This window comes from Tursiops truncatus, chromosome 3 (assembly GCF_011762595.2).
Source record: "Tursiops truncatus isolate mTurTru1 chromosome 3, mTurTru1.mat.Y, whole genome shotgun sequence".
NCBI lineage: Eukaryota > Metazoa > Chordata > Mammalia > Artiodactyla > Delphinidae > Tursiops > Tursiops truncatus.
Window position 1 is genome coordinate 41,277,423 of NC_047036.1, and position 25,704 is coordinate 41,303,126.

At 36.6% G+C, this 25,704-nt stretch overlaps 1 protein-coding gene across 9 annotated transcripts in view; it reads right to left on the reverse strand.

Annotated features, from left to right (window-relative positions):
* Positions 1–25,704, reverse strand: part of ARL15 (ARF like GTPase 15) — a 409,746-nt gene that overhangs the window by 243,384 nt on the left and 140,658 nt on the right. For all 9 annotated transcript variants that reach the window (XR_012330672.1, XM_073802108.1, XM_073802107.1 and 6 more), the window contains one exon: positions 13,323–13,382. Coding sequence is in view for 8 of the 9 variants with exons in the window: in XM_073802108.1 (XP_073658209.1) it covers positions 13,323–13,382 (60 nt within the window). In the remaining variant the exon portion in view is untranslated. The remainder of the gene's footprint in view (positions 1–13,322; positions 13,383–25,704) is intronic.

Below are 25,704 nucleotides of genomic sequence, written 5' to 3' on the forward strand. Positions count from 1 at the left end.
CTATGTTTTCTTCTGGGAGCTTCATACGTTTAGGTCTCATATTTAGGTCTAGGATCCATTTCAATTTAAATTTTTGTGCATGGTATAAGGTTCAAGTAATTCTAAATCTTGTGTCATATGTCATTATTTTTGTCTATTTGCTATTTCTAATCTTAATGGATTTTGGTCAGAAAACACATTATACACAGTCATGCATGTAAAAATTTTATGTGTATATCAAAGGAATGTGTATTTTCTATTTGAGTATAAAATTATATAATTGTCAATTAGATCAAGTTTGTTAACTGGCTTTTTAAATGCTTTACATGCTTTTATTTACTTGATCTGCCGTCTTCTGAATAAAGTATGGCTAAATTCTTCTACTAATTATGGATCGGTTGATTTTTTCTTACATTTCTTACATTTTTCTTAGTTTTAGAATTATGCAGTTAAATGTTAAGATCAATACTCAGTTATTTTAGTATACCGATATAAAATATCATCATTCTCATTTACATTCTTTGCTTTGAATTTCGTTTCATCTGAAACTAATATTGCTTCCAGTACTTTGTTTTCAATGGCCTTTCTTTAGGGTACCTTTTCTATCCCTTTATTTTTACCTCACTGCATCTTTTTATTGTAGAAGTGTCTCTCATCATCAGATATAGCTGAATATTTTATACTCAGTGTTTTTATGCCACCCATATTATAAATGGGGAATTTACTCTATTTACAGTTATTGCAATTACTAATGTATATATAGACGTTTTCTATTTATCATAACATTTTGTTCATTATTTTGTTATTTTTTTTCCCATTCTTGCATTTTGCTGAATTTATCAAATCTTCTTTGCTTTCTCTCCTTGGAGTGAATTTATTTCATAAATTAAAAAAGGAAGTTCTCATGAAAAAAATGCACACAATACTAAAAAGCAACAATTCTACTGGAACCCAGTAAACTCTCACTCCACTAACATAACTTATTATATTAGTTGAATATGTAAACTTTCAGATATTTAAAAAAAGCATTTATGTATATATCATCCTTTTATTGTTAGTGTTAATTTTTTTCTTTTGCGGTATGCGGGCCTCTCATACAGTGTTAATTTTTAATTAATTTTTAAAGATAAAAATTTTAAAAAGATATATATGTATATACAGATTGCCAACAAACACATGAAAGGATGCTCAACATCACTAATCATTAGAGAAATGCAAATCAAAACTACAATGAGGTATCACCTCACACCAGTCAGAATGGCCATCATCAAAAAATCTACAAACAATAAATGCTGGAGAGGGTGTGGAGAAAAGGGAACCCTCTTGCACTGTTGGTGGCAATGTAAATTGATAGAGCCACTATGGAGAACAGTATGGAGGTTCCTTAAAAAACAAAAAATAGAACTACCATATGACCCAGCAATCCCACTACTGGGCATATACCCTGAGAAAACCATAGTTCAGAAAGAGTCATGTATCACAATGCTCAGTGCAGCTCTATTTATAATAGCCAGGACATGGAAGCAACCTAAGTGTCCATCAACATAAGAATGGATAAAGAAGATGTGGTACATATATACAATGGAATATTACTTTGCCATAAAAAGAAATGAAACTGAGTTATTTGTAGTGAGGTGGATGGACCTAGAATCTGTGATACAGAGTGAAGTCAGAAAGAGAAAAACAAATACCATATGCTAACACATATATATGGAATCTAAAAAAAAAATGGTTCTGAAGAACCTAGGGGCAGAACAGGAATAAAGACACAGACATAGAGAATGGACTTGAGGACATGGGGAGGGGGAAGGGTAAGCTGGGACGAAGTGACAGAGTGGCATGGACTTATATATATTAAAAAAAAAAGTGTGATATGGGCGTATATACATATACAGCCTCTTCAATAAGTGGTGCTGGGAAAACTGGACAGCTACATGTAAAGGAATGAAATTAGAACACTCCCTAACACCATACACAAAAATAAACTGAAAATGGATTAAAGACCTAAATGTAAGGCCAGACACTATAAAACTCTTAGAGGAAAATATAGGCAGAACATTCTATGGCATAAATCACAGCAAGACCCTTTTTAACCCACCTCCTAGAGAAATGGAAATAAAAACAAAAATAAACAAATAGGACCTAAGGATATATAATTTTAAATTAATTTTAAAGATATATATTTAAACTTCAATTTTTCTTTTGTTAATTATAATCTTACTCTAAATACATAAAGAATATACTTTAATGTTTTTTTCTCTTTACCTAACTCTGCCATCTCCCATGCTGAAATCAGAAATAATGCTATTTTATTATGTGTGTTTCTATGATGACAATGAATGGTTTCTCCTTCTTCACAGTATGTCTAGGTATGGGTCTTTTCTTGGCACTCAGAGGGCTCACTAAATCTCAGTACTCTTTTTCATATTAGAGGCTCTTTTTCTATTGTTTTTTAAATTATTTTATTCTCCAGTTTCTCTTTACTCTCCTTTTAGAGCTCATGCTTCATAGAGAGATGCTGGAACTTCTGTAACTATTCCCTTTGTCTCTTAAATCTTCTTTCATACTTACAAAGTATTCCTTTGAGAAGGCATTCTGAGGACATTTCCTTGCTCAGTCCTTAGTTTCACTAATTTACATATGAGTTATATCAACTGCCATTTTCATTTTAAATTTTTAAGTCACATTTTAATTTCCCAAGTTCTGTGTTACATTCTTTGTCATAGATACAAAACATTCCTCCATCTCTCTGAATGTCCTCTTCTGATCACTCTATTACCTCTAGATCCTTGGATATCTTTTCTTCTGACTTTTGATTGGGTGTCTTTCTTTCATGGTGTTGGTTTTCCTCATACTGTGGTGTGTCATGATCATATGCTTATCCTTTGTTTGAAAATCTGTTTGCCAGCTCTTTTGTTTACCATTGCCTGTTTCCAGTGATTAACAGGGACAGACAAGTGGCTTGTCTCCCTTGTGTGTGGGCTTTCTAACCCACCTGGCAGTCAGTACATTACTGGAGTACTGCTCTGCCTGAGTCTAGCACCCACACTCAAGGACTTAGTTTGGGAGTAAACACAGCTGCTATCCACTACCTAACACAAGAAGAAAAGAAAAATAAAGGCATAGCTCCAAATGTAAATCCCCAATTAATAACTTTGATAAGCTCCCTGATTAATAATCCTGATGAATTCCCCTTCTATTTCATGTTTCCATTGTCTGTACCTCAAGCTTTGTCTTGCTTTCCTTTTTCTATTATAGATTTAAATCTATCTTTGTAATAGATTTATTATTGTTTGTTTTCTGATATTATTGTCATATCATGAGATTTTGGCAAGGGAGAGAGAATAGACACAGTAAAAAAAATCAATCTTCAATTCTCAATCATAAGAGCTTCCCATAACTGTGTTAAAAATAATAATTAGGGCTCCCCTGGTGGCGCAGTGGTTGAGAGTCCGCCTGCCGATGCAGGGGACACGGGTTCGTGCCCCGGTCCGGGAAGATCCCACATGCCACGGAGCGGCTACACCTGTCAGCCATGGCCACTGAGCCTGCACGTCTGGAGCCTGTGCTCCGCAACGGGAGAGGCCACAACAGTGAGAGGCCCACGTACCGCAAAAATAATAATAATAATTAACTTTATATGGTAAGTTCTTCACATTATTACCTCTCACAACAATGCCATAAATATCAGTAAATTTCAAGATTAAAATGATCAAGCATCATCAATATAGTCTTTAGACAATACTTTGGATCTTAAATATTAAAAACCACAAATTTGTGACACCTCAAAAACAAATCTAACCAGTTCTATTTCATCTGGCTCCAGCATACGTCAGAGAATCAATCCAGTCTGATAAGTGATGAATAGCTACAAACATATTACCTCTTCAACAATTGTCAAGTTGCTCTTCCAATTATAGGAACATAGTAAAGCTATTTAATTTTTCTGAAAACTTCCATAATTGTTATGGCCAACATCACTCTCCCACGAAAATACCCAAAGAATTGGGCTCAGAGGAGTGAGTGAGTGAGTGAGTGAGTGAGTGAGTGAGTGAGTGAGTGTGTGTGTGTGTGTGTGTGTGTGTGTGTAGGGCGGGGTTGTATGGCAGAGCAGAAATTGTATCCTCAGGGCCCAGCATGTAGTTAGTATTCATTAACTATTCACTGAAATGAATTCAGCAACAACAACAAAACATTTTGCCTCTGAAGCATCTAACATTACTCTAGCATCTTGGGGCACAATTTGGCAAATTTCCCTCCAGCTTAGAACTATGGATATATTTTATACAACATACAACAAACCTTTAAGACTATGTTGTGCTTTTCAGTCCTTCATAACTTTACAGTCTAGTATGGTAAATACCAGTACTGAGTACACGATTCAACTAGGATCATAGAGAAAGGACAAAGAAGACATGACAGGGGGAAAGACAGCCTAGGAACAGATGGGACAAAAGTCAAAGAGGTGACAGTAGGCTTGGTTTATGCTAGGACAAGACTGAACCAAGTCCACTGTCACCTCCATGACTTTCATCTCGTCTGCTCCTTTCCCTAGACTTTGTGTGATGTCTTGTCCTTTCTGTACGATCCTAATCTCATGTTGTACTGTTATAGTACTTCCCATACCAGACTATAGTGCTTCTCAAAGTAAAGACCACAGTCATAGCAACTTTGTTAAGTCAGTATTAGTTGTTATTTTATGGATGTTTGGTCTGCCTCACACTACCCACTCAAAAAGAAAACTTTGAGATTTATTAAAATGCCTACTGTACAAAATAAAACTAAAGAATTGACAAAGTCAGGGATAAAGGAAAATAGAGGAAATAATCCTTTATAGTCCTGCACAGTTGTTAGAGACCGTCTCTATGGTTCCCAGAGGCTGATGCGAAGTAGATACTGTATGTTTTTATATAAAAAAATAAACTAGTTATGCTATACCAAAGAGGAGAACAGTTATCAGAATCTTCAGCTGCTAGAAAAGAAAGCAGCAATGGAGAAGTTAAATGCCTTGCCCAATGTCCCCTGGCTTGTTTTTTAGAGGAAAATACTAGTCTCTTGACTTCCAGTGCTGTTGCTGCAATATCACACTGAAACCAAATACACAGTGAAAATTAGTTGCTATTATGGCAACCCCTGGGAGAAACAGAAATACCTATTCCCCTGTGAGGGATAAGAAGTTAAGCTAAGAACCCAACACAAATGTTCTGTGAGGAAGCTGGGCAGAGTGAGAAGACATGAAATGACCTGATTGCCCCTAAAGAGGAAACAGTGGTGAGGCAGCAACCTCAGAGGCACATGAGAACCCTACTGCCAGGGCCTGGGAAGTTTAAAAGTCTGGGACACTCGTTTCTAGAATGTTCTATATACACACAGAGTCTTATAAAGCAAATTGTAAGCGCTATACTAAACTATGACTGGGAAGACAGATTTTTAAAAATTTCCTAGGGCACTTCTCCAGAAGAAAACAAAAATTAAGGTCAGGTCTACATCAGCCAGTAACAGATTTCTGGGCCCCTAGATTCACTTCTTTGGCTCTGCTGACTGTTTGGCTCAGTTTTCCCTTAGCAAGTGTAAAAAACGCTTGAACACCACCACCCTGGGATCCTGTTCAACCAATTCAGATAGCTGTGGCCTTTTAACTCACATCCAAGTGACTTGGCTTTATACCAATATCATTTCCCCTAGTAAAGCCTAAGCCTAAGTGAGAAAGTACACAGCTCAGGGAGCCAGGAGTTAACTGGCTGTTCCCATTCCAGAAAGGTCTGGTTCTTTTCCTAGATAAGGAAACAATACTATATCAAGATGTTTCGATCATTCAATATTACATATTACACTGGATCCACAACTATAAAAAGAGAATTAGTGGGAATACCACTGTCTATTCTTAAAGCATCTCTTCTGAGGTGCTTTAGGCAATTGAACTTTTCTTTTCCAGCCCAATCCCTTGGGAAATAAATAGTGATGATTTATTAAAACTTACATTCTACAGATAAGAAAACAACAACAAGAAGTTCAAATGCAGAGGGGGACAGAGTGTCTTGAGGCTACACTCTACTTGCTGAACCACATTTTTTCCTTATAATTATACAACAGGTACAGAACATGCACATTTACTTGTATGTAGCTGACTGTCACTCAGCTCAAAGCACGGTCCTAAGGTATTCTGTGGACCTGGCCGCACTTGGGGCCCCCCTCTGTGCTGCCATGTTCCTTTGCCAGGGTCATGGTTTCTTGCCTCCTTTCCCATAGAAACTCACGTGGAGATGTCTAAAACAGTTTTCGAATGGCAAGTTGCTTTCTCCTATAGCAGCAAAGAATGTAGGCAATTCTACTTGTCTCTTACAGCAATGTGGCCACAATAACCTCTTCAGGTCTGTCTGCTTATACTCATTCTTTTTCTAATATACAACCAATTTATTGGTTTATATTGTCGAGTTTCCTCCTCTGTCTTTGTTGTATAGCATGACCTTCAGAGCCAGTGAGTATATTAAATTCATAGGTATTTAGTTGCATTTTTTTTTAATAGGAGGCAGTAGTGGCCATATAGAGGGAATAATCATAATATACAAAGGACAGTGAGAATGCATCAGATAAAAATTAAAGAGCTATTATTCCCTCCAAAGTAAGTTTTAATAAAAGATTCTGAAGGAAGAAAGCTTTATTTTGGAGAAAGACATCAAATGGCCTGGGTACAAAAAGCAGGAATTACAAGAAGCAGGCAGCAGTGCCCCCTGGGCTGCCTGTTAAGAAGTCTGCCCTGTGCAGTTTCTGCAGAAATTAAGAAATGCAAATAACCTGGACAGATTAACAGCACCCGGAGATAACTAGCAGCATACAAAGAAACAGCACCTTTCAGTATGAGGAGGCGTATTCCTCCAGGCAAACAAAGAAACAGGACAGAGTCAACATCTGTTTCATATAACAGCTTGGCCGCTGAAAGAAGCAACCTTTAAAAAATGGCTTAGCTGACAATCCTTAAAAATCATTCAGTCACTATTGCATGGGTTGAAGTAAATGGGTAAATGAACACAACTTGCACTTTCCATACGACCCTCACCTCCTTCCTCTAAAGAAAAGAAAATAAAGTGCAAACAAAAATCCTCATGAACTTCCCTTTTGATTGACAACTAGCAGCAATGAATACTGAAGTGTAAAAGACAGCTAACTGCTTTTTAACATTTCTTTGCTTTCCCAAAGTCAACTGGGAAGACAAGACTGCCAAAGAGTATATTGGGTGGGGATGGTGGCCAGGATAGGGGGTGAGGAAACAATTCAGACATAACTCCTTAGGATATTAAGGGAAGAAAACAAGTCATTTGGCCAAACCAACCATGGTTCCAGTATTCAGTTCAAGAAAGAAAAAGGATGATGTCTGGATGCCTATCAATAAGTGGTAACAAACGAAACATGTTAAGAAACGAAATTTTCCTCTCTGGATTCTATCAATTTGTAAAGGAAATTTCAAAATCAAGAGACAGACACCTATGAATGCATAAAAATCTGTTCGTAGATTTAAGAACTGGACATTTCTAAGATGAAAAATTATCAGAGCTGTGATGTCACTGCAGTGTGACCACTGCTTCCAACTCGGTTAAATGCCAAATGCTTCACTTACCTTAGTAATGTGGTTAAAATACATAAGCCAAACAGAATGAAAGCAATTAAGAGGTACTATGACAGACAAGAGATTTTTCAGGTGGAATCTGAAAACAGAAAGAAAGGTGATTAGGTGGAAAGGGACAAAAAACATTTACTACTAACACACATGTAGTGCCAAAAAATATGCTGGGCAGCTACCCAAGACCCCAACGAGGTGACGACCCTTCCCAGTGACTTTTCAGTTTAAATAGGTATAATGCAATGAAGGAAAAGATCACCTTGTCTACGAGGGAGGGAGGCATGACCACAAAAAGAAAAAGCAATCAATATGTGATCTGTGTTGTTTTCAGAGACCTTGGGGTAAAAAGGCTTTATTGAAAGGTGTTTTTGCGGGGTATGAGGGAGTGAGGATATAATTATAATAAAAGCAAATCTTCCAAAAATGTTAGCTATGGGCCAGGTGGTCTCTAAGTACTTGACCTACATTGACTAATTTAGTCCTCACAAGGATTATATGATGTAGGGACTATTATTATTACATTTTACAGATAAGGAAACAGAGATACAGGAAAGTAGACTTGCCTGGAAGCATGCAGAATGACTGGGCTTTGAAACAAGTCACCAGGAGGAAGGAAAATCCTTTGAAACATTAACCTGCCTATCCAAAATCCTGCACGGTGTCTTGCACAACATCCATAAAAATAAAAATAATAGAGCAAGACAAGCAGAGTAATTAATTAAAGCTAAAAGAGAAAGGATTTAGATTAGTTTCAAACAAACAAACAAAAAAAAACCTTTCCAAATTAAAGAATATGCAGGGGGAAAAAAAAAGTTCATTGAGCGATACCACAGAATGTCCTTCGTCAGGATGGAAACTAACACTCAGCCTTGCTGGATGCTATTAAAAATAAATCCCTTCAAGTATGGAAGGGATTAACCTAGAAATTCATTTTAGGCCTATAAGAAGTCATATTTGGCTTTAATCAAGGAGAGAAGTTAAGTAGACATCAAGAGTCTCCCCTTGTGTCCATTAGCCAGTCTGTTCAGGTACTATGCTTGTCTTAACACTATAACCACCACCATTTTCTAGAACTCAGCCTGAGCATATAATATGTACTCAGTAAATATTTGTTGACTGACTGAATTAGAAAAAATAAAAGAATATCAAAATGACATGTTTATGGAAGATTCTGTAAGTTTTGGAAACTATCTTGAATAAGGTTAAGACTCTGCTTCAGAAGGCAGTCTTGAAGAAATCAGAAGAGGGAAGTGCTGGAGCACTGAGGGCACTGGAGTCAGACCATAACTGAAGAAGAGTTTGACTTGAAAGACTTCTAAATAAGAACCTACTGGATAGGGGCTTCCCTGGTGGCTCAGTGGTTAAGAATCCGCCTGCCAATTCAGGGGACACGGGTTCGAGCCCTGATCTGGGAAGATCCCACATGCCACGGAGCAACTAAGCCTGTGTGCCACACCTACTGAGCCTGCGCTCTAGAGCCGGTGAACCACAACGACTGAAGCCTGCATGCCACAACTACTGAAGCCCATGCACCTAGAGCCCATGCTCCGCAACAAGAGAAGCCACCGCAATGAGAAGCCCGCCCACTGCAACGAAGAGTAGCCCCTGCTCGCCGCAGCTAGAGAAAGCCTGCGCGCAGCAACGAAGACCCAACACAGCCAAAAAGAATAAAAAAAAAAAGAAAAAGAACCTACTGTATAGCACAGGGAACTCTACTCAATACTCTGTAATGATCTATATGGGAACAGAATCTAAGAAAGAATGGACCTATGCATATGTATAACTGATTCACTTTGCTGTACAGCAGAAACTAACATAACATTATAAATCAACTGTATTCCAATAAAAATTAATTTAAATATAAAAATAATAAAAAAAGAAAGACCTCTAAATAAAGGAGTAAGACAGAAAACAAATGATAAAAGCAGTTGCAATAATAAGGGATGACGTCCTAGAATTTTTCAGCAAAGAGCAAGATGTTCATGTTTAATCAGTACAGTGTTAATGAAAATAATCCAAACATGTGAAGACTTCAAATTGTTCATATAATAATGATAAAAGCATCAGCAGACAACACATGGGAGCACTTCTCTTGTGCTGGGCCCTGGGTAAAATGCTTTATGTATAGAGTATGTTGATTAAGCGCAAGCGCTCAGATCAACTCCCATACCTCCTCCAAATAACTTTGATCAAGCCATTTGATCTGTGTCTAGGTGTCCTGTGTCTCATTATCTGTGAGATAATAATAGCATCTATTCTCTAGGCATGAAGTTGCAAAGATTAAATGAGAATGTGTGGGGAGAGAAAATATAGGAAATTTTAGAGTTCTAATTTCACATAAAGACAGGAGTAATCGGTACAGCCTGATGAGTATGACAGGTAAGCTGAGGAGAGCAAGTCATTCTCAAAATAGTGAAAACAGGACTCACGCATCATATCACTAGGCTGGACTAGCTATATCTCTCTTTGATATAGTAAGTCATCCCTTACTTTATTCTTACTTTCCCCTTAATTTCATCATTTTCAAAAATTAATTTCAAATATTTCTTTTCATGCATGTCTCCATCCCTGAACCACGAGTGCCTTGAAGACAGGGGATATGTTTTAAATATCATTTATTCCCAGCCCCTAGAATCATGCTTGACACACAAATACTTGTGCTAGAATGACTGCATGAACAACAGGGAAAGACCACATGAGAAAATTGATGTGAACGAGATTTACAGCAATTTTTTTTTTTTTTGCCATACGCGGACCTCTCACTGTTGTGGCCTCTCCCGTTGCGGAGCACAGGCTCCGGACGCGCAGGCTCAGCAGCCATGGCTCATGGGCCCAGCCGCTCCGCGGCATGTGGGATCTTCCCAGACCGGGGCACGAACCCGTGTCCCCTGTATCGGCAGGCGGATTCTCAACCACTGTGCCACTAGGGAAGCCCAAGATTTATAGGAAATTTTAAGAGGAAGATACAAGAAATACCCTCATAGAAGAGAAATTTGATAAGAACATAGAATTATTTCTATATATACATAACACAAATTATGTAGTACATATATACAAACACACAACCATCTATCAGTGTGTGTGCAAACACAGTTTGTTATTAAGATCTACCCAAAATGACTTGCTTTTAATTTAACTCCATTAGTCATTGTTATTTCATTCTAAACCATTTCTTCTTACTAGATAAGGAACAGAAGTTCATGCCTCTTCCTATTTTTAAAAAGTGAGAAATGTAACTTAAGGTTGATAAGGGGGTGATGGAAAGTCTTGGAACCATCTGGAAAGGGTAGAAGAAGGAATTTGAAGGGAGGAACAGGGGCCGTGCCGATCTTGGGAATGAACCCTAGGATAAGCAGAACTTTCTGAGCATTCTGCACTTCAGCACAGTTCGGGCTCTTAGTATCTGCCTACCTTTATACCTATCTTCTTGAGTTTCTCCCTCGATTTCATAGTTTTCCCCTGGATTGACAACCTGATTGAACTCTGATTAACCTGTCTTCTGAGTTAACTCTCTACTGGTAAATAGCTGTTTCACATCTTCACACCCTGATCTTAAAATTCTCAGCTCTTTCCTCTTGAACTTAGAAATTCTTGGGTCAAGCAACCTCCTCTCAAACAATCTGATTTTAGGAGGTCATAATTCTCCCTAAATGCCACATATCTTATATTGGGATGAGCCTCTTGGTATGTAAGATTTACTCTAAATCCCAGGAAAGCTATACTCTCTGTGTGTTAGTCTACTTTTCATGCATTCTTGGGTGAGACATGACCTAGGGCCCAGTCCTACCCCATGCAGAGTAGGTCCTCAAAAAATATTTGTTGGATAAAGGAATTAGTGAGTAAAAAGTCAAGGATTGAACTCCCTCCACTGCTTGCCTCTGAGCACACAATACAGGATACACAATTAGATTCTACTCAGAAAATCACCTTCTCCTTGAGACAGTCTCTCAACTGAAAACAGCTAGTAAAGTTCAGGGGAAGAAGAATCTGTGCTTAAGCTAGGAATTTGCTCTTCATTACCACCCGCCAAACACCACACATCACTAGCCTGAAACTAATGTATAGGTCCCAGTCCCTGAAGCTCTATCTTATACCTACATCTCTCAACTATTACATCACAGAAGAGGCACAAACTAAAGCGTTTCCACCAAACTCTATGGTATCCACTCCATTGTAATGTCCATTTCAACAATTGCCAGGGTACACACAGTTCTTTCAGCAAAATTAAACCTTGGGAACAGACAGATTCCCACCTTATACACCCCGTCCTCTAATTTGATCTTTTGAATTGTACTGATTTTCAATGGCACAGAGTCAAGATTATAATAAATTCCTTGATGTGTTCGCTTTTTAAAAATTGTCCAGATACATCCATTATTTATATCATCCAACTAAACGGCAATAATAAACACCTTATCAATTAATCAACAGTTTTGTATACCTGGAGGGTACTCAATAAAAACTTTGCATCTAGCCTAGTAATAATACATTTACTAAGTATCAACCATATTCAAAAAGAATAGAATTCTCAAACCATTCATTTTGATTCCATGGATGTTTACACTATGTCCTCTGAAGCCACAAAGTAATATTAAAATATTCAATCTAAAAGAAGAGTCATAAAATTTTTGCATAGAAAAATTATTCTATTACAAGAACATTCATGTTTTATAATTTTTGCAGTTAAAATGACAAAACCAACATCAAAGAAAAACCAGAATTTATCAACCATGGTTCATTTTAAATATTAATGCTGTAAAAGTCAAAGGTAGCTATAAAACAGACTGACAGAAGTATACCTGTTCTGGATATAGCTCTTTAAAACACACACCTGAAAAGATCAGCCAATATATCATTAGATAAAAATAAGAAGGCATCAAACACTATTGTGATGGCATAAGGTTTGTGTCAATTTCATCAATCTAAAAATAGGTCACAGAATGAGCTTAAAAAAAAAACCAGGGTAAGGTCAATATCACAAAGTGATTAAAGAGATGGAAGAGAACTTTCTTCTAAGTCATTAAACTCACCAATATTATACTGAACTCCAGAGCACTTACCATTTTCCTGTGGCATTAGAGAATTTAGTAGGTTCACTGAATTGACTGATTTCTTTGTTAACCTATTTACATGGGTTAAGACCCTGACTGACATAAAACACAACCAAAAAAAAACCCCAGACAGAGAGTGTAATGAAAGACTGAGTGATGTATAGTTTGGGGTGCAGCCTAGCCAATAAATGTGCTTGACCAGCAAAGAACCTATTGGCAAAGATTTATTATCGGAACAAATACATTCTAAAAAGATCTAATACAATAAAACCTGCAGTATGAATACAAACTACGCTAAAATACAGTTCTTTGCCCTGCATAACACATAGCTTATTTTTTATGATTATATTAAAACTCTCTTCATTTTGTTCATTGAAGAATAAGTTTCATTAGCTAAGTAAAACCAAAGAGTACAGTGTATGAAATGGCATTAGTAGTGTAGTGCTTTAATCCACACAAAACAAAGTTTATGTTACTTAGAACTCTTCAACTACCTTTAAAATATATATAAAGAAAAGGAAATATTTCTAGGAAATGTATTATCAAGAGAAAAGGTAAAAATGAACCACCTCTGAGAATAATACATCATCATTATGTTTTAATTATATGTAACACATTAATATGAACTTAGTAAAAGCTAGAGCCAGACATATAAGTGATCTTAAATGATATACCTCCAAGTTCTTTTACATTCAAGATGGCATTCTGGAATGGCACTGCTTTTATACTAAAACCTACAATTAGAAAACAGAAAAGAAAGAATTAGCAACTGAAGTTTTAAAAATGTATAAAATGCTCAAATGCTCTTTTTTAGGCAGATTAAGAGTTATTTTTCATAGTTCATATTTACACCAGAAACACATAATTTCCAAGACAAACGGCTAACCCAGTATTATCTTCTACCATTTTGCAAAACAGTTGTATGTTATAGCAAAATATAACCCTTTTCTTCAAAATATTGCCTCATTCTTTAATACATAATGCCACTTTGTAAATTTTATCAGTTGCGAGAAAGACGCTTGGAAGTATAGAGAAACTTCAAAGAAAATATTAAATCTATCAGGACCTTTGCATCTAATTCCTAAGGTTAATCTTCCCTCACATATAACTTAGCAACCCTAGAGACTAAGGTATCAAAATTATAACTATCTTATATTGAATTACATAGTATTTATGTTAGCGTTTTCTTTCAAGGACATGGTTAAAGTCATACATAAATTTTTCTTAAAAGTACAATCGTAATTACCCATTTATGCATTTTATAATGCATGTAATAAATGACTTCTATTATAAAAGTATATTCAGAGTATAGTACTATGATTAATTCTGTATTTAGGACTTAATTATCATCATCTAAGTCAATCAATTCAGGTGTGACATATGTGAGTGTGCGTTTACCTATACACAGACACACACACAAATATATATACTAAATATTTCTGAAATGATCCACAAGAAACTGGAACATGTAATGACTCTTGGGAGAACTGAGAGTCTTCTTCTGGAGGTCTTAAATAGAAGGGAGATTCTTTTGTTTCATTTGAATACTTTGCATATACAGGTACTTCTTTTTCAGTTAAAAGCTCTACTAATTTTTAATAGTTAATTTATTCAGTAATTTCCGAGCACCCAATCAATTTAAGGTTTTAAGCATTATTTGATATGTACAATTACAAGATAAATAAGACACGGTCTCCTTTTCAAGAAATTATCAACAGGGTGAAAGGGAAAACAGACAAATACTTTCACTGAAGCAAGTTATGATGGGTGCCTAGAAAGGTAAAAAGATATAAAGTACAATGTGTATAAGAACAATTCTTTTACATGGTTTTGCTTTACTTTATTACAAAACACGTTAAAATGTGCCTTATTATACTCCAGCCTATTATTACCACTCCTCTGTTGTATACTGTCCCAGAGCTTTAAGATTTTATATATTACCTTCTACTTAAGGCAGTGAATATCATGTAATGGTTAAAAAGTGACTTTGGAGTCAGACAGAACTAGGTTTTAATAAGCTCTATTACTGTGGGCAACTCACCAGCCTTGGCTTTCATCGTCTGTAAACTGGGAATGATAGTATCTATGTCACAAAGTTGTTATGAGGATGCGATAATGCATGTGTTATCTTTATCACAGTGCCTGGTACAAATAAGCCCAAAATATAAGACTGCCGACGTTCTATTTCAGTGGATGCCATGCTGTTGATGATTTAATCATTAGGTACACATATCTTCTGCCTGCCTGAATATATTACAGACTCAAGACAGAAATGCTGGTGCTCATTTACGAAGTATTTAGTTGGAGCCATAAATGTTATCACTGAATGAAAAGTACCTTTGTTGGAGTGATGGAAGTGTAAACTGTTGAAGTTTGTTGTCCAGAACGTAAATGTTCATTGGGCTCTCTGAGAACCTTCCAAAACATACCCTTCCTATGTGGGTTTAATACAGACTGACACAGTGGGCGTAGCACTATGATTAACGGTGCGTGCAGTCACTGAATCTTAGTAAGATAGCAGGAGTAGGGGGCAGCTTCATGTGGCTGACATACCGGCATATACCTGGGTCTGCAGGAAAGCCTCTCCAGGTGTCTGGCCTCTGGGAAATTACGGAAACTCAGCGCCAATCACAATACTCCTGCTGGCAATGAAATTCGCCCACAGGAGACTTGGATGCTTGACTGTATCTACCTACCACACAGGGGTGTTACATGGATCAAAAGGCAATGATTGTGAAATCCTGAAAACGAAAACACTATGTAAGTGCTAAACAGTCTATTAGTGGTTAGGTTCAGGACAACCCAAGTATGGATTTTCCAGAGAAATGGGACAAACCCCAACTTTGAAAAAGAAATAGTTATGGAGCACATCAGCAATATTTCATCTGTTTTGATTCTTAAAAGCTGACAATATGCAGGCACCCAGAGGGAAGAAATATCCTTCTGGAAATTACCACACCCATATGCAAAATACAACTTTTGAAATTTATTGATCCAACAGGCAGGTTTTGAATTTTGAATCCTTACACAGACTTCATAATAAATTGACTACAAAAATGTCGTCCAATGTTCACTCTAAGCAAAGTAACCTAGCAATGTTATTTATAGGCATATAAATGTTCCTGCAGAATACTCATAAATGTTTTCTCTTCACACAGAACATATGTGGCTAGAGTTATACTGCAAAGGTATATGCAGTCTTCCACTTTGCTGTCTTTGTATTATTTTTACAATATAGCTGTGGTAATTAATGTTCAGAGGATGAAGCCTAGATAATCAGTCCAGAAAATAAGAGAATGTACTATTTATGGAAGAGAAACAATATTTTTCTATTTTAGTCATTCTGTTTGCAAGGATTAAAAAGACTTAAAATGTAAAGACACATTTTCAGTTCACCAGAAGGGCAATCAAGAAGGGCAACCATCAGATCAATTGTATTTTATTCCTTTACACTGAGTTGGATGAGGTCAAGAAGGGAAATTAATATTTAGTAGGGTTACAAAGGTCAATCCATCAAAATACCTTTCTCAAAGGGTTGCTTTGAGGAATGAAAATCACTGGATTGCATGGGCTCTACAGTAAGAATGTCTGGGTTCAAATTCTGCTCTACCATTATTAACTGTCTGACTCTGAGCAAGTTACTTAATTCCTCTGTGCCTCAGTTTCCTCAGCTGTAAATGAAAACAGAAGGTAATCAGTGCTATAAAGTGTTTTGTTTTTAAATAAATAAAACTAAAAATTCAGAATACTAATGGTCATCAAATAATCACTGAATGCTTTCTCCCAATCAAAATCATGTGCGGCCTCAAGTTCAGATATATTATGAAAGCAGTGGTAAAAATAAGAGTTGCTGAAGAAGCAATCAAAACATTTATTGAGGACTTCTATAGACTAAATATTTGTGGTCCTCCTTAACACTTCTTTTCCTCTCAATCAGTCAATCAACCAATCCCCAAAGCCTTTAAATTTCACCTGCTAAATAGTTCTCAAAAATGCCTACTTCTGAGGGCGTCCCTGGTGGCGCAGTGGTTGAGAGTCTGTCTGCCGATGCAGGGGACACGGGTTCGTGCCCCGGTCCGGGAAGATCCCACATGCCGCGGAACGGCTGGGCCCGTGAGCCATGGCCGCTGAGCCTGTGCGTCCGGAGCCTGTGCTCCACAACGGGAGAGGCCACAACCATGAGAGGCCCGCGTACCTCAAAAAAAAAAAAAAAAAGCCTACTTCTCTTCATCCTCACAGCACAACTCTCGTCAAGCCACCACCATCACCACGTGGTGAGCCTCCTAACTAAACTCTGCATCTATTATTGGCCTCCTCAGTCATCCCCACACATTGGCAGAAGTGATTTCCTGAAATGCACTTCTGTTTACATCATTCCCCTACTTAAAAGGGTCTAATACCTTCTCACTACTCAAGGTATAGTTTGAAACACCTAACAAGGCCCTACCTGATCTGGTTCCCCTTTCCTTCCCTAGGCTTATTTGGTACCATCTCCCCCTCATTTATATTCTTCAGTTCCTAAAACAAGCCATGTTCCTTCCATCTCAGGGCCTTTGCACCTACTGCTCCAAAAGTGTGTATACTTTGCCCTTCTGGCAAACTCTTTACCCTTCAGGTGGTATCAGAACTTCACTTTGTCAGGCAGGCCTTCTCTGGTGTTCCTGAAATAGGTTGGTTTTTTTGGATCTGTGTGCTTGGGGCACTCAGCATTTCTCCTACATGACTTTCACGGTTCTAATTACATATCAGTTTATTTACTTGTTTTATGTTTGTCCCCCAGCTAGACTGCAAGGATTCGTAATAGAGATACAGTGTACAGTGTATCTTGTATGCCAGTGCTTGGTCATAATAGGATCTCAATATTGGTTTAAAGATCTGTGCTAAGGGTTTATATTTAGTCAGCCCTCCATATCCGAGGGTTCTGCATCCACATATTCAACCAAACAGACCAAAAATATTTGGGAAAAAAATTTCCAGAAAATTCCAAGAAGCAAAACTTGAATTTGCTGTGCCCAGGCCATTTACATTGTATTTACATTGTATTAGGTATTATTGGTAATCTAGAGATGATTTGAAGCATATGGGAGGATGTGTGTAGGTTACATGCAAATACTGTATTTTTACATAAAGGACTTGAGCATCCTCAAATTTTGGTATCCGTTGCAGGGGAAGGTGGTCACCAGTCCCCCTCATATACCAAGCGACGACTGTATTTTAGCTGTTACGACCATCCTTAACTTAATGAACTAACCACTGTTCCAGGAAGCAAGTGAAGTCTAGAAGGGTTAAGTGCCTAGCCAAAAGTACTAAATGCTGTATTTAAAACCTGAACTCAGGTCTCATCACCTGAGTCCACCAGAGCTCCACACTATAGCACCTCTTCCACATACCAACAAGATGATGGATTCAAAATTTCCAATTTTGAACCTAAATAACGGTGGAGCTGACTGGAAAAAATACACACATACCTAATAATCCCACTAATTATTTTCCCTCGTATTTATAAATAATCCAACACAAGGAATCTATTTTGATTCTTGTGTTCTCAGGTCTATACTACATTTCCTTATTAATGGAGTAAAAATAATAGTATGAGTTTAGAGAGTACTTTTTTAAAGACGTTATTAATAAAACCAGGAACTCAGGAGGGGAGGGAAAATGTCCAACTGACTCAGCCATGACAGTGTGCTCGCTCTGTTCCTCCTTCGAAAAAATAAGCATCCTCCGACGCTCTTCTCAGGAAGTCAGTGAGCTGATGGAACAAGAGCACTGTCCTAAAACCCTGTCACAGCTCTTAGACTCACCAGGCACTTTTTTCTTTTTTTTATTTATTTTTTATGTTTTTACATCTTTATTGGAGTACAATTGCTTTACAACGGTGTGCTAGTTTCTGCTTTATAACAAAGTGAATCAGTTAGACATATACATATGTTCCCATATGTCTTCCCTCTTGCATCTCCCTCCCACCCCTCTAGGTGGTCACAAAGCACCGAGCTGATCTCCCTGTGCTATGCGGCTGCTTCCCACTAGCTATCTACCTTACGTTTGGTAGTGTATATATGTCCATGCCTCTCTCTCGCTTTGTCGCAGCTTACCCTTCCCCCTCCCCATATCCTCAAGTCCATTCTCTAGTAGGTCTGTGTCTTTATTCTTGTCTTACCCCTAGGTTCTTCATGACATTTTTTTTTCTTAAATTCCATATATATGTGTTAGCATACGGTATTTGTCTTTCTCTTTCTGACTTACTTCACTCTGTATGACAGACTCTAGGTCTATCCACCTCATTACAAACAGCTCAATTTCGTTTCTTTTTATCCAGCTACTTTTTCTTGACTTTGAATCCCTCATCTGCAAAACGAGTGGACTAGATTAGCTTTTTAAAGTTTCCTCTAATGTTAGGATTCCATTATTTATATTAAACAAGGAGAAGGAAATAACAGTAACAACTGAGTCAACCATCAATGGCCTCCAGTATTTGGCTGAAGGCCTCAGGGGTAGGTCTCCCGACTCCATTCAAACAATTTGATGGCTGAAGCCTAAGTTACGTAGTCATTTTTTCCTGGCCTATTTAAGCTACATTAGTAAGACTGAAACCTCCCCTAAGATTTAACCCCACAAATTTTAATAAATATATGACTTAGCAACTCTTTGGGGAAATAATTGTTTGCATAGACTTTCAGCTTTTGTCTTTTAGTCCTTAAATCCAAAAAAGCCTGTGATACAAGGGAGATGGATTTGAAATTTTTTATGCGGGGAAAGCATTACTGGAATCGTAACAAAATTAGGTTTCAGAGGGAGGTTAGTCTATTTTTATTCATTGTGTGGAACACAGGACTATTTCGCTTGGACCTACAGACCAACCTCCCCCCTTCCCCTGCAACACATACACAAGCCTGCACACATGTACACAGGTACTCGGTGTGTGCTTCTGACATTCCTGGGTCACTCTAAGAACTGCTAAAGGGAAAGACATTCCACAGATCTGGTGGCCTTGACTTGGACCAAGGACATGATTTATGCGTTAGTTTTGTGATGTTTGGACAATGGTCCAGCGAAATTCTTCTAAATATCATTTCAACATCATAAAAGGAAATTTAATCTACCAGCATTTATAAAACACAATTCTTTAGCAGATACCAAATTCGACTTTCTAACTTATTTCTTCTTAACGTGTATGCAGCTAATACTAAAGTTATTAAAATGTCTGATTCAAATTTTCATAAACTTTTCTGTATTTCTTTCAAATTACCATAATTGTTTTCTATTTTAACTGACTGACATATCACTTGACAAATTTTCAAACATGGTAATATATATCCCTAGAAGAGATTTTTCAACCTTTTTCAATTCCAAGTGTTCAATTTTCTCTAGATTGTTCTCTATGTTACAACAATATATTATCCTAAACCTTTAGACTCCATTCCTCTGTTTTAAAAAGAAAAAAAAGCGAATATTGTGTAATCTACAGGTTAACAATCCCTTTTATCAACAAATTCTTTAGGCATATACAGTCAAGGAATTCACTCTGGACAAAGTTCACTTTTGTTTCTAGACCAATGTGTAAGCTACTCAATTTTTTTCCTCTATCAGCAAGACCTGCTCTTTTCAGGACTTCTTGGCCCTTTGAGTTTTGACAATTTAAGTATCTTTTTAAAATTATGTCAAAGTAAAAGACTGCTGAAGTTAACAATCCAATAAAGTCTGTATTCCCTTTACTTCTGAAGAAAAGGCTGACATTCTTGCCTTGCTGAAATGGATAGACATACCCTTGTGTGTCATGTTTTCATTTTAAGGAACTAATTCTCAGTGTATCTTTTCAACTGTTCCAAACTCTTCCAACAAATATTTCATTTTTAATTGGCTTTATATTATCAAAACATTATAAAATAGAGAAATAATTTAAGAGAATAAAATTTCACACATAATTCGACCATACCAACAAAGCCCATAGTTACTTTTTACGTTTTTTTTCCCATTTTTGATTCAAAAGCATAGTTTTGCAAGGTTTAATTTTCAAAATGAATGTAAATTTAATTTTCCTTGACAGAAGATCGTGTTTTCCAATATATGATCATTTCAACTGATGTACCACGAGTTAATTAACAAATTCCTTTAATATAGGACATTTAAATTACTTTAAAGTTTTAGTTATACAAAATGTTGCAAGGAATCAGTTTGTTCATACAGTTTCTTTGAAATTACACACTTAATGGAAATTCTTAGTGACACGCTTATTAGGCCAAGGGATGTAAATATTTTGGTAACCTTTAATTTATATGAATAACTTCTTTCAAAAAAAAAACGGTCAACACACGTTTTGGTAAATTTAGGTATAAAATTAACATTTTCTTATTTATTTTCTAGTAAAGTTGAACTTCTTGTAAAGCCAAACCTTTCCATTTATTTGTTTCCCATTAATTCTTTTCCTGAATACCTTTGTGGACTTAGCTTAATTAATCAATTAGATTCTAGACACTACTTGTGAACGTGACTGAATTCTCTAAATGGGACTGTCATAAACTCTTATCTGTAATATCTGATAGAAATACTTCTCAACAGCATTGCTCTTACTTACATTTGTCATCTTAATCTTAGCTTTCCAGTCCTTCTAAACTTTTATGTAGTTAGCTCCCTTGCTCGTTCACTTTGTACATTATTCTCCGTAGGACCTCCTTCAGCTATTCTCCCGTCCTCACATTGAATGTTCACATGCACATGTGGCTTTCTGACCTCCTCATTTCTTCTAGTTACCTTTTCTTGCCATTGGGTTTTGTCATTTATTTTAGGACCTTCCTTTTACCTCCTTTGTTCTTCTTCAGCTGCATACATACACAACAAAAAGGAGCCGGCAGTTGAGTTTGAACAGGCTGGCAATGTCCGTCTGGAACTCTGGTGAGGACTGGGTTTTGTGGGTCCACTGATAACTAAAATCAGCCTGCTTGGTTCTCCTCTGCCTCCACCCCTCCTCTGTCACCACTAATTAGTTTCTCCAACCTCTTGCCCACCTTCATTAGCTACAATAATCATACGGACTCAACCAACAAGCATCTACCCCTTCTCTTCTCTTTGCACCTCATGCCCAACTCTGCCCTGCCTTTATCCTTGCAAAGCCCTCTCAATGAATCACAGGGAACCTCACCTTTGTTAAGAAAAGTCTTCTCTAGCCGCCAACATTTTCTTACCCGCTTTTCCTTCCTTCTTATACTAGCAAACAGAGCTTTTCCTTCCCTCATCAGGGCCAGCCAGGACAAGCTTTGCTTCCTTATAATGCTTTTACCGCTTTACCATACTCACCTCTTAATAACTTCCCAGCTAAAGTTGTGACATCTGTTTCTGTGTCGACCTTTGCATTTCCATCTACCAACTTTCAGGGCATTTGCTTATCTATCTGAATGAATTCAACACATTTGTCCACCACTCTATCTGCTTCTACTCTTATAGACAACATTCTCCAAACTAATGATCAAAGCTATCCTCCAAATTTTCAGATCTCCAAAACTATCAGATCTAAATTCACATTAGCCATCACTAATTTGTTGGTATAAAGTTGTAGATCCCATCAAATTTTCTACATAGATGATCCTGTCATCAGCAAACCAAGAAAGTTTTACTTATTCCTGGAAAACTTTTATTTCTTTTTCTCGTCCAATGCACTGGCCAGAATCTTTACTACAATGTTGAACAGAAGCGGTGAGAACAAACATCCATGTCTTATTCCTAATCAGACCAGGAATAAATTCTGTATTTCATCATTAAGTATGACAACAGCTATAGGGTTTTCATACATGACCTTTAACAGTTGAGGAAATTCCCTCTGTTCCTATTTTGGTGAGTTTTTATCAGAAATCAATGTTTTTTGTTTTTTTGTTTGCATCTCTTGAGATGATCACATGGTTTTCTTTTCTTAGCTTATTAATATTGTAAATTAAATTTACTGATTTTTGAACATGAAACCAACCCTGTATTCCTGGGATAAATGTTATTTGGTCATGACACATTATCCTATTAAAAATATACTACTTTAAGATTTGATTTGCAAGATTTTTGTTTATATTTTTGGTATCTATGTTCATGAGGGATATGGTATGTAGTTTTTTTGCAATGTCTTTATCTGGTTTTGACATTAAACTTGCTGGTCTTATAGAAGGAGTTGGAAAGTCTTCCCTCCTCCTTCAATTTTCTGAAAGATATTGTGTAGCAGTGGCATTATTACTTCAGATGTTTGATAGAACTCACCAGTGAAGCCAACTAAACTTCAAGTTCTTTTTCTTAAAAAACTATAATTTCAATTTCTTTAATAACTATAGATCTGGGCTTTCTATTTCTTCTTGAATGAGCTTTGATAACTTGTCTTTCAAGTAATTCATCCATTTAAGTTGTCAAATTTACTGGTATGAAGTTGTTCATAATATTCTATTATACTTTTAATATCTATAGACTCTATATTGATGTAATCTCTCTCATTCCTGATAATATAAATTAGTGTCATCTTTGATTTTTTTTTCCCTGATCAGTTTGGCTAGAGTTTCTTAAGCTTTATTGATCTTCTCGAAGAAGCAGCTTTTGATCTAATGAGTTTTCTCTACTGTTTTTCTATTCCACTGATTTCCACTTTGATCCTTATTATTTCCTTTCTTTTGCTTACTTTGGGTTTGACCTGTCCGTCTCTTTTAGTTCCTTAAGGTGGAGGTTGAGGTCACTGATTTGAGGGCCTTCTTTCCTAATCCAGGGGTTCAGAGCTATGAATTTCCCCCACAGTCCTGCTTTAGAGACATCCCACAAATTCTGATGTGTTGTATTTTCATTCAGTATAAAATACTTTACAATTTCTCTTTTGATTTCTTATTTGATCCATGGGTTATTTAGAAGTACTTTAGTTTCCAAATATTTGGGGACTTTTCCAGAGATCGTCTTGATTTCTAATTCAATTCCATGTGGTCTGTAGTTTGAATACTTTTAAATTTATTGAAACTTGTTTTATGTCCTCAAATATGGTCTTATTTGGTAAATGTTACAAATGCACTTGAGAAGGTTCTCTGCTGCTGTTGTGTAGAGGGTTGTATACATGTTAATCAGGTCCAGGTGGCTGATAGTGTTGTTCAAGTCTACTACCTCTATTTTCTTCCTACGTGTTCTATCAATAATTGAGAGTACTGAAATCTCTGACTACAATTGTGGGTTTTGTCAGTTTTTGCTATGTGTAGTTTTGAAGTTATTACATACATAAATGTTTAGCATTGTTATGTCCTCTGATTCAAAGACTCTTTCATCATTATGAAATGAACTTCTTTATCCCCAGTATTGTTCTTTGCTCCAAAGTCTACCTTGTCTGATATTAATATAGCCGCTCCAACTTTCTTTTGACTCTTTCTTATGCCTATCGGCATAACGTATCTTTTTCCATCTTCTTACTTTTAATCTATTTGTGTCTTTATATTTAAAGTCAGCATATAGTTGGGTCTTGTTTTTTTAATCTAATCATATTCTCAGTCTCTTAATTGAGGAGTCTAGACCATTTGCATTTAATTTGATGACTGATGGTCAGGTTTGAGTGCTAACACCTTGCTACTTGTTTTCTACTTGTCCCATATATTCTTGTTCCCTTTTTTCCTGCCTTCTTTCTGATTAATTATTTTTTATAGTTCCATCTTATCTTATTTGTTGCCTTATTGGCTCTCACACTTTCTTTTGTTATTTTAGTGGTTGCTTTAGGGTTTATAGTGTATCTTTAACTTATCATAGTCTACCTTCAAGTGTTATTAAACTACTTCACATATAAGAACCCAACAATAGTATATTTCCCTTTTTCCTCTATGACTTTTATTCTATTGTTCTCATGCATTTTACTTTTACATGTTATAAACTCCACAACATACTGTTTTTATTTAAACAGTTATAAAGAGATTTAAATAAGAACTAAATCTTATATAATTATCCATGTAGTCACCATTCTGTTACTTTGCTTTGTATAGATCCAGATTTCCATCTGTAATCATTTTTCTCCCGCCTGAAAAACTTCCTTTAGCATTTTCTTATAACTTTGGCCTGCTAGCAATAAATTCTTTCACTTTTTTAATGTCTGAAAAAGGCTTTATTTTGAGTTTCTTTTTGAAAGATACTTCTGTTGGATATAGGCTGATAATTATTTTTCCCTTCAGTACTTTAAAGGTGTGCTCCATTGCCTTCTCCCTTGCATCGTTTGCAGTGAGAAATCTGATGTCACTCTTATCTTTGTTTCTGTGTAACATCTTTTCTCTGTTTTTAAGATTTCCTTTTTGTATTACTCGGCATTCTCCAGAGAAACAGAACCAATAGGATGTGTGTATACACAGAAAAATGTTTCAAGGAATTGATTCATAATACTATGGAGGCTGGCAAGTCCAAAATCTGCAGGGTAGGTCAGTAGACTGGAGACCCAGGAAAGAGCCGATGCTCCAGTTCAAGTCCCAAGGCCACCCAGTGCAGATTTCCTTCTTGCTCTGGGGAAGTCAGTCTTTTGTTCTATTCAATCCTTCAACTGGTTAGATGAGGCCCAACCACATTATATAAAGAAATTTACTCAAAGGCTGCGGATTTATATCTTAATCTCATATAAAAACGCATTCACAGAAATATTCAGAACAATGTTTGACGACATACCTGAGAACTGTGGCCCAGCCAAGTTGACACATAAAATTAACCATCACACTCTTATCACTGGCTTTAGTAATTTTATTAGGATGTAACTTGGTGTAGTTTTGTTCATATCTCTTGTGCTTGGGGTTCAATGAGCTTCTTGGATTTGTTGTTTATCTTCAAGTTTGAAAACATTTCAGCCATCATTTCTTCAAATATTTTTTTCTGTCCCTTTCTCCACCGCCTCACCTTGATAGATTCAAAGTTAGGTGTTGCCATATATTAGGTGACTTGGAGTTGTCCCACAGGTCACTACTGCTCTTTGCATTTTCCATTTTCTCCTCTCTCTCTACTGTGAGTAGTCCCGAATGCTAATGCCCGTCAAGGTCATTAATCTTTTTTCTGCAATGTCTAATCTGTCATTAATCCTATCTGGTATAT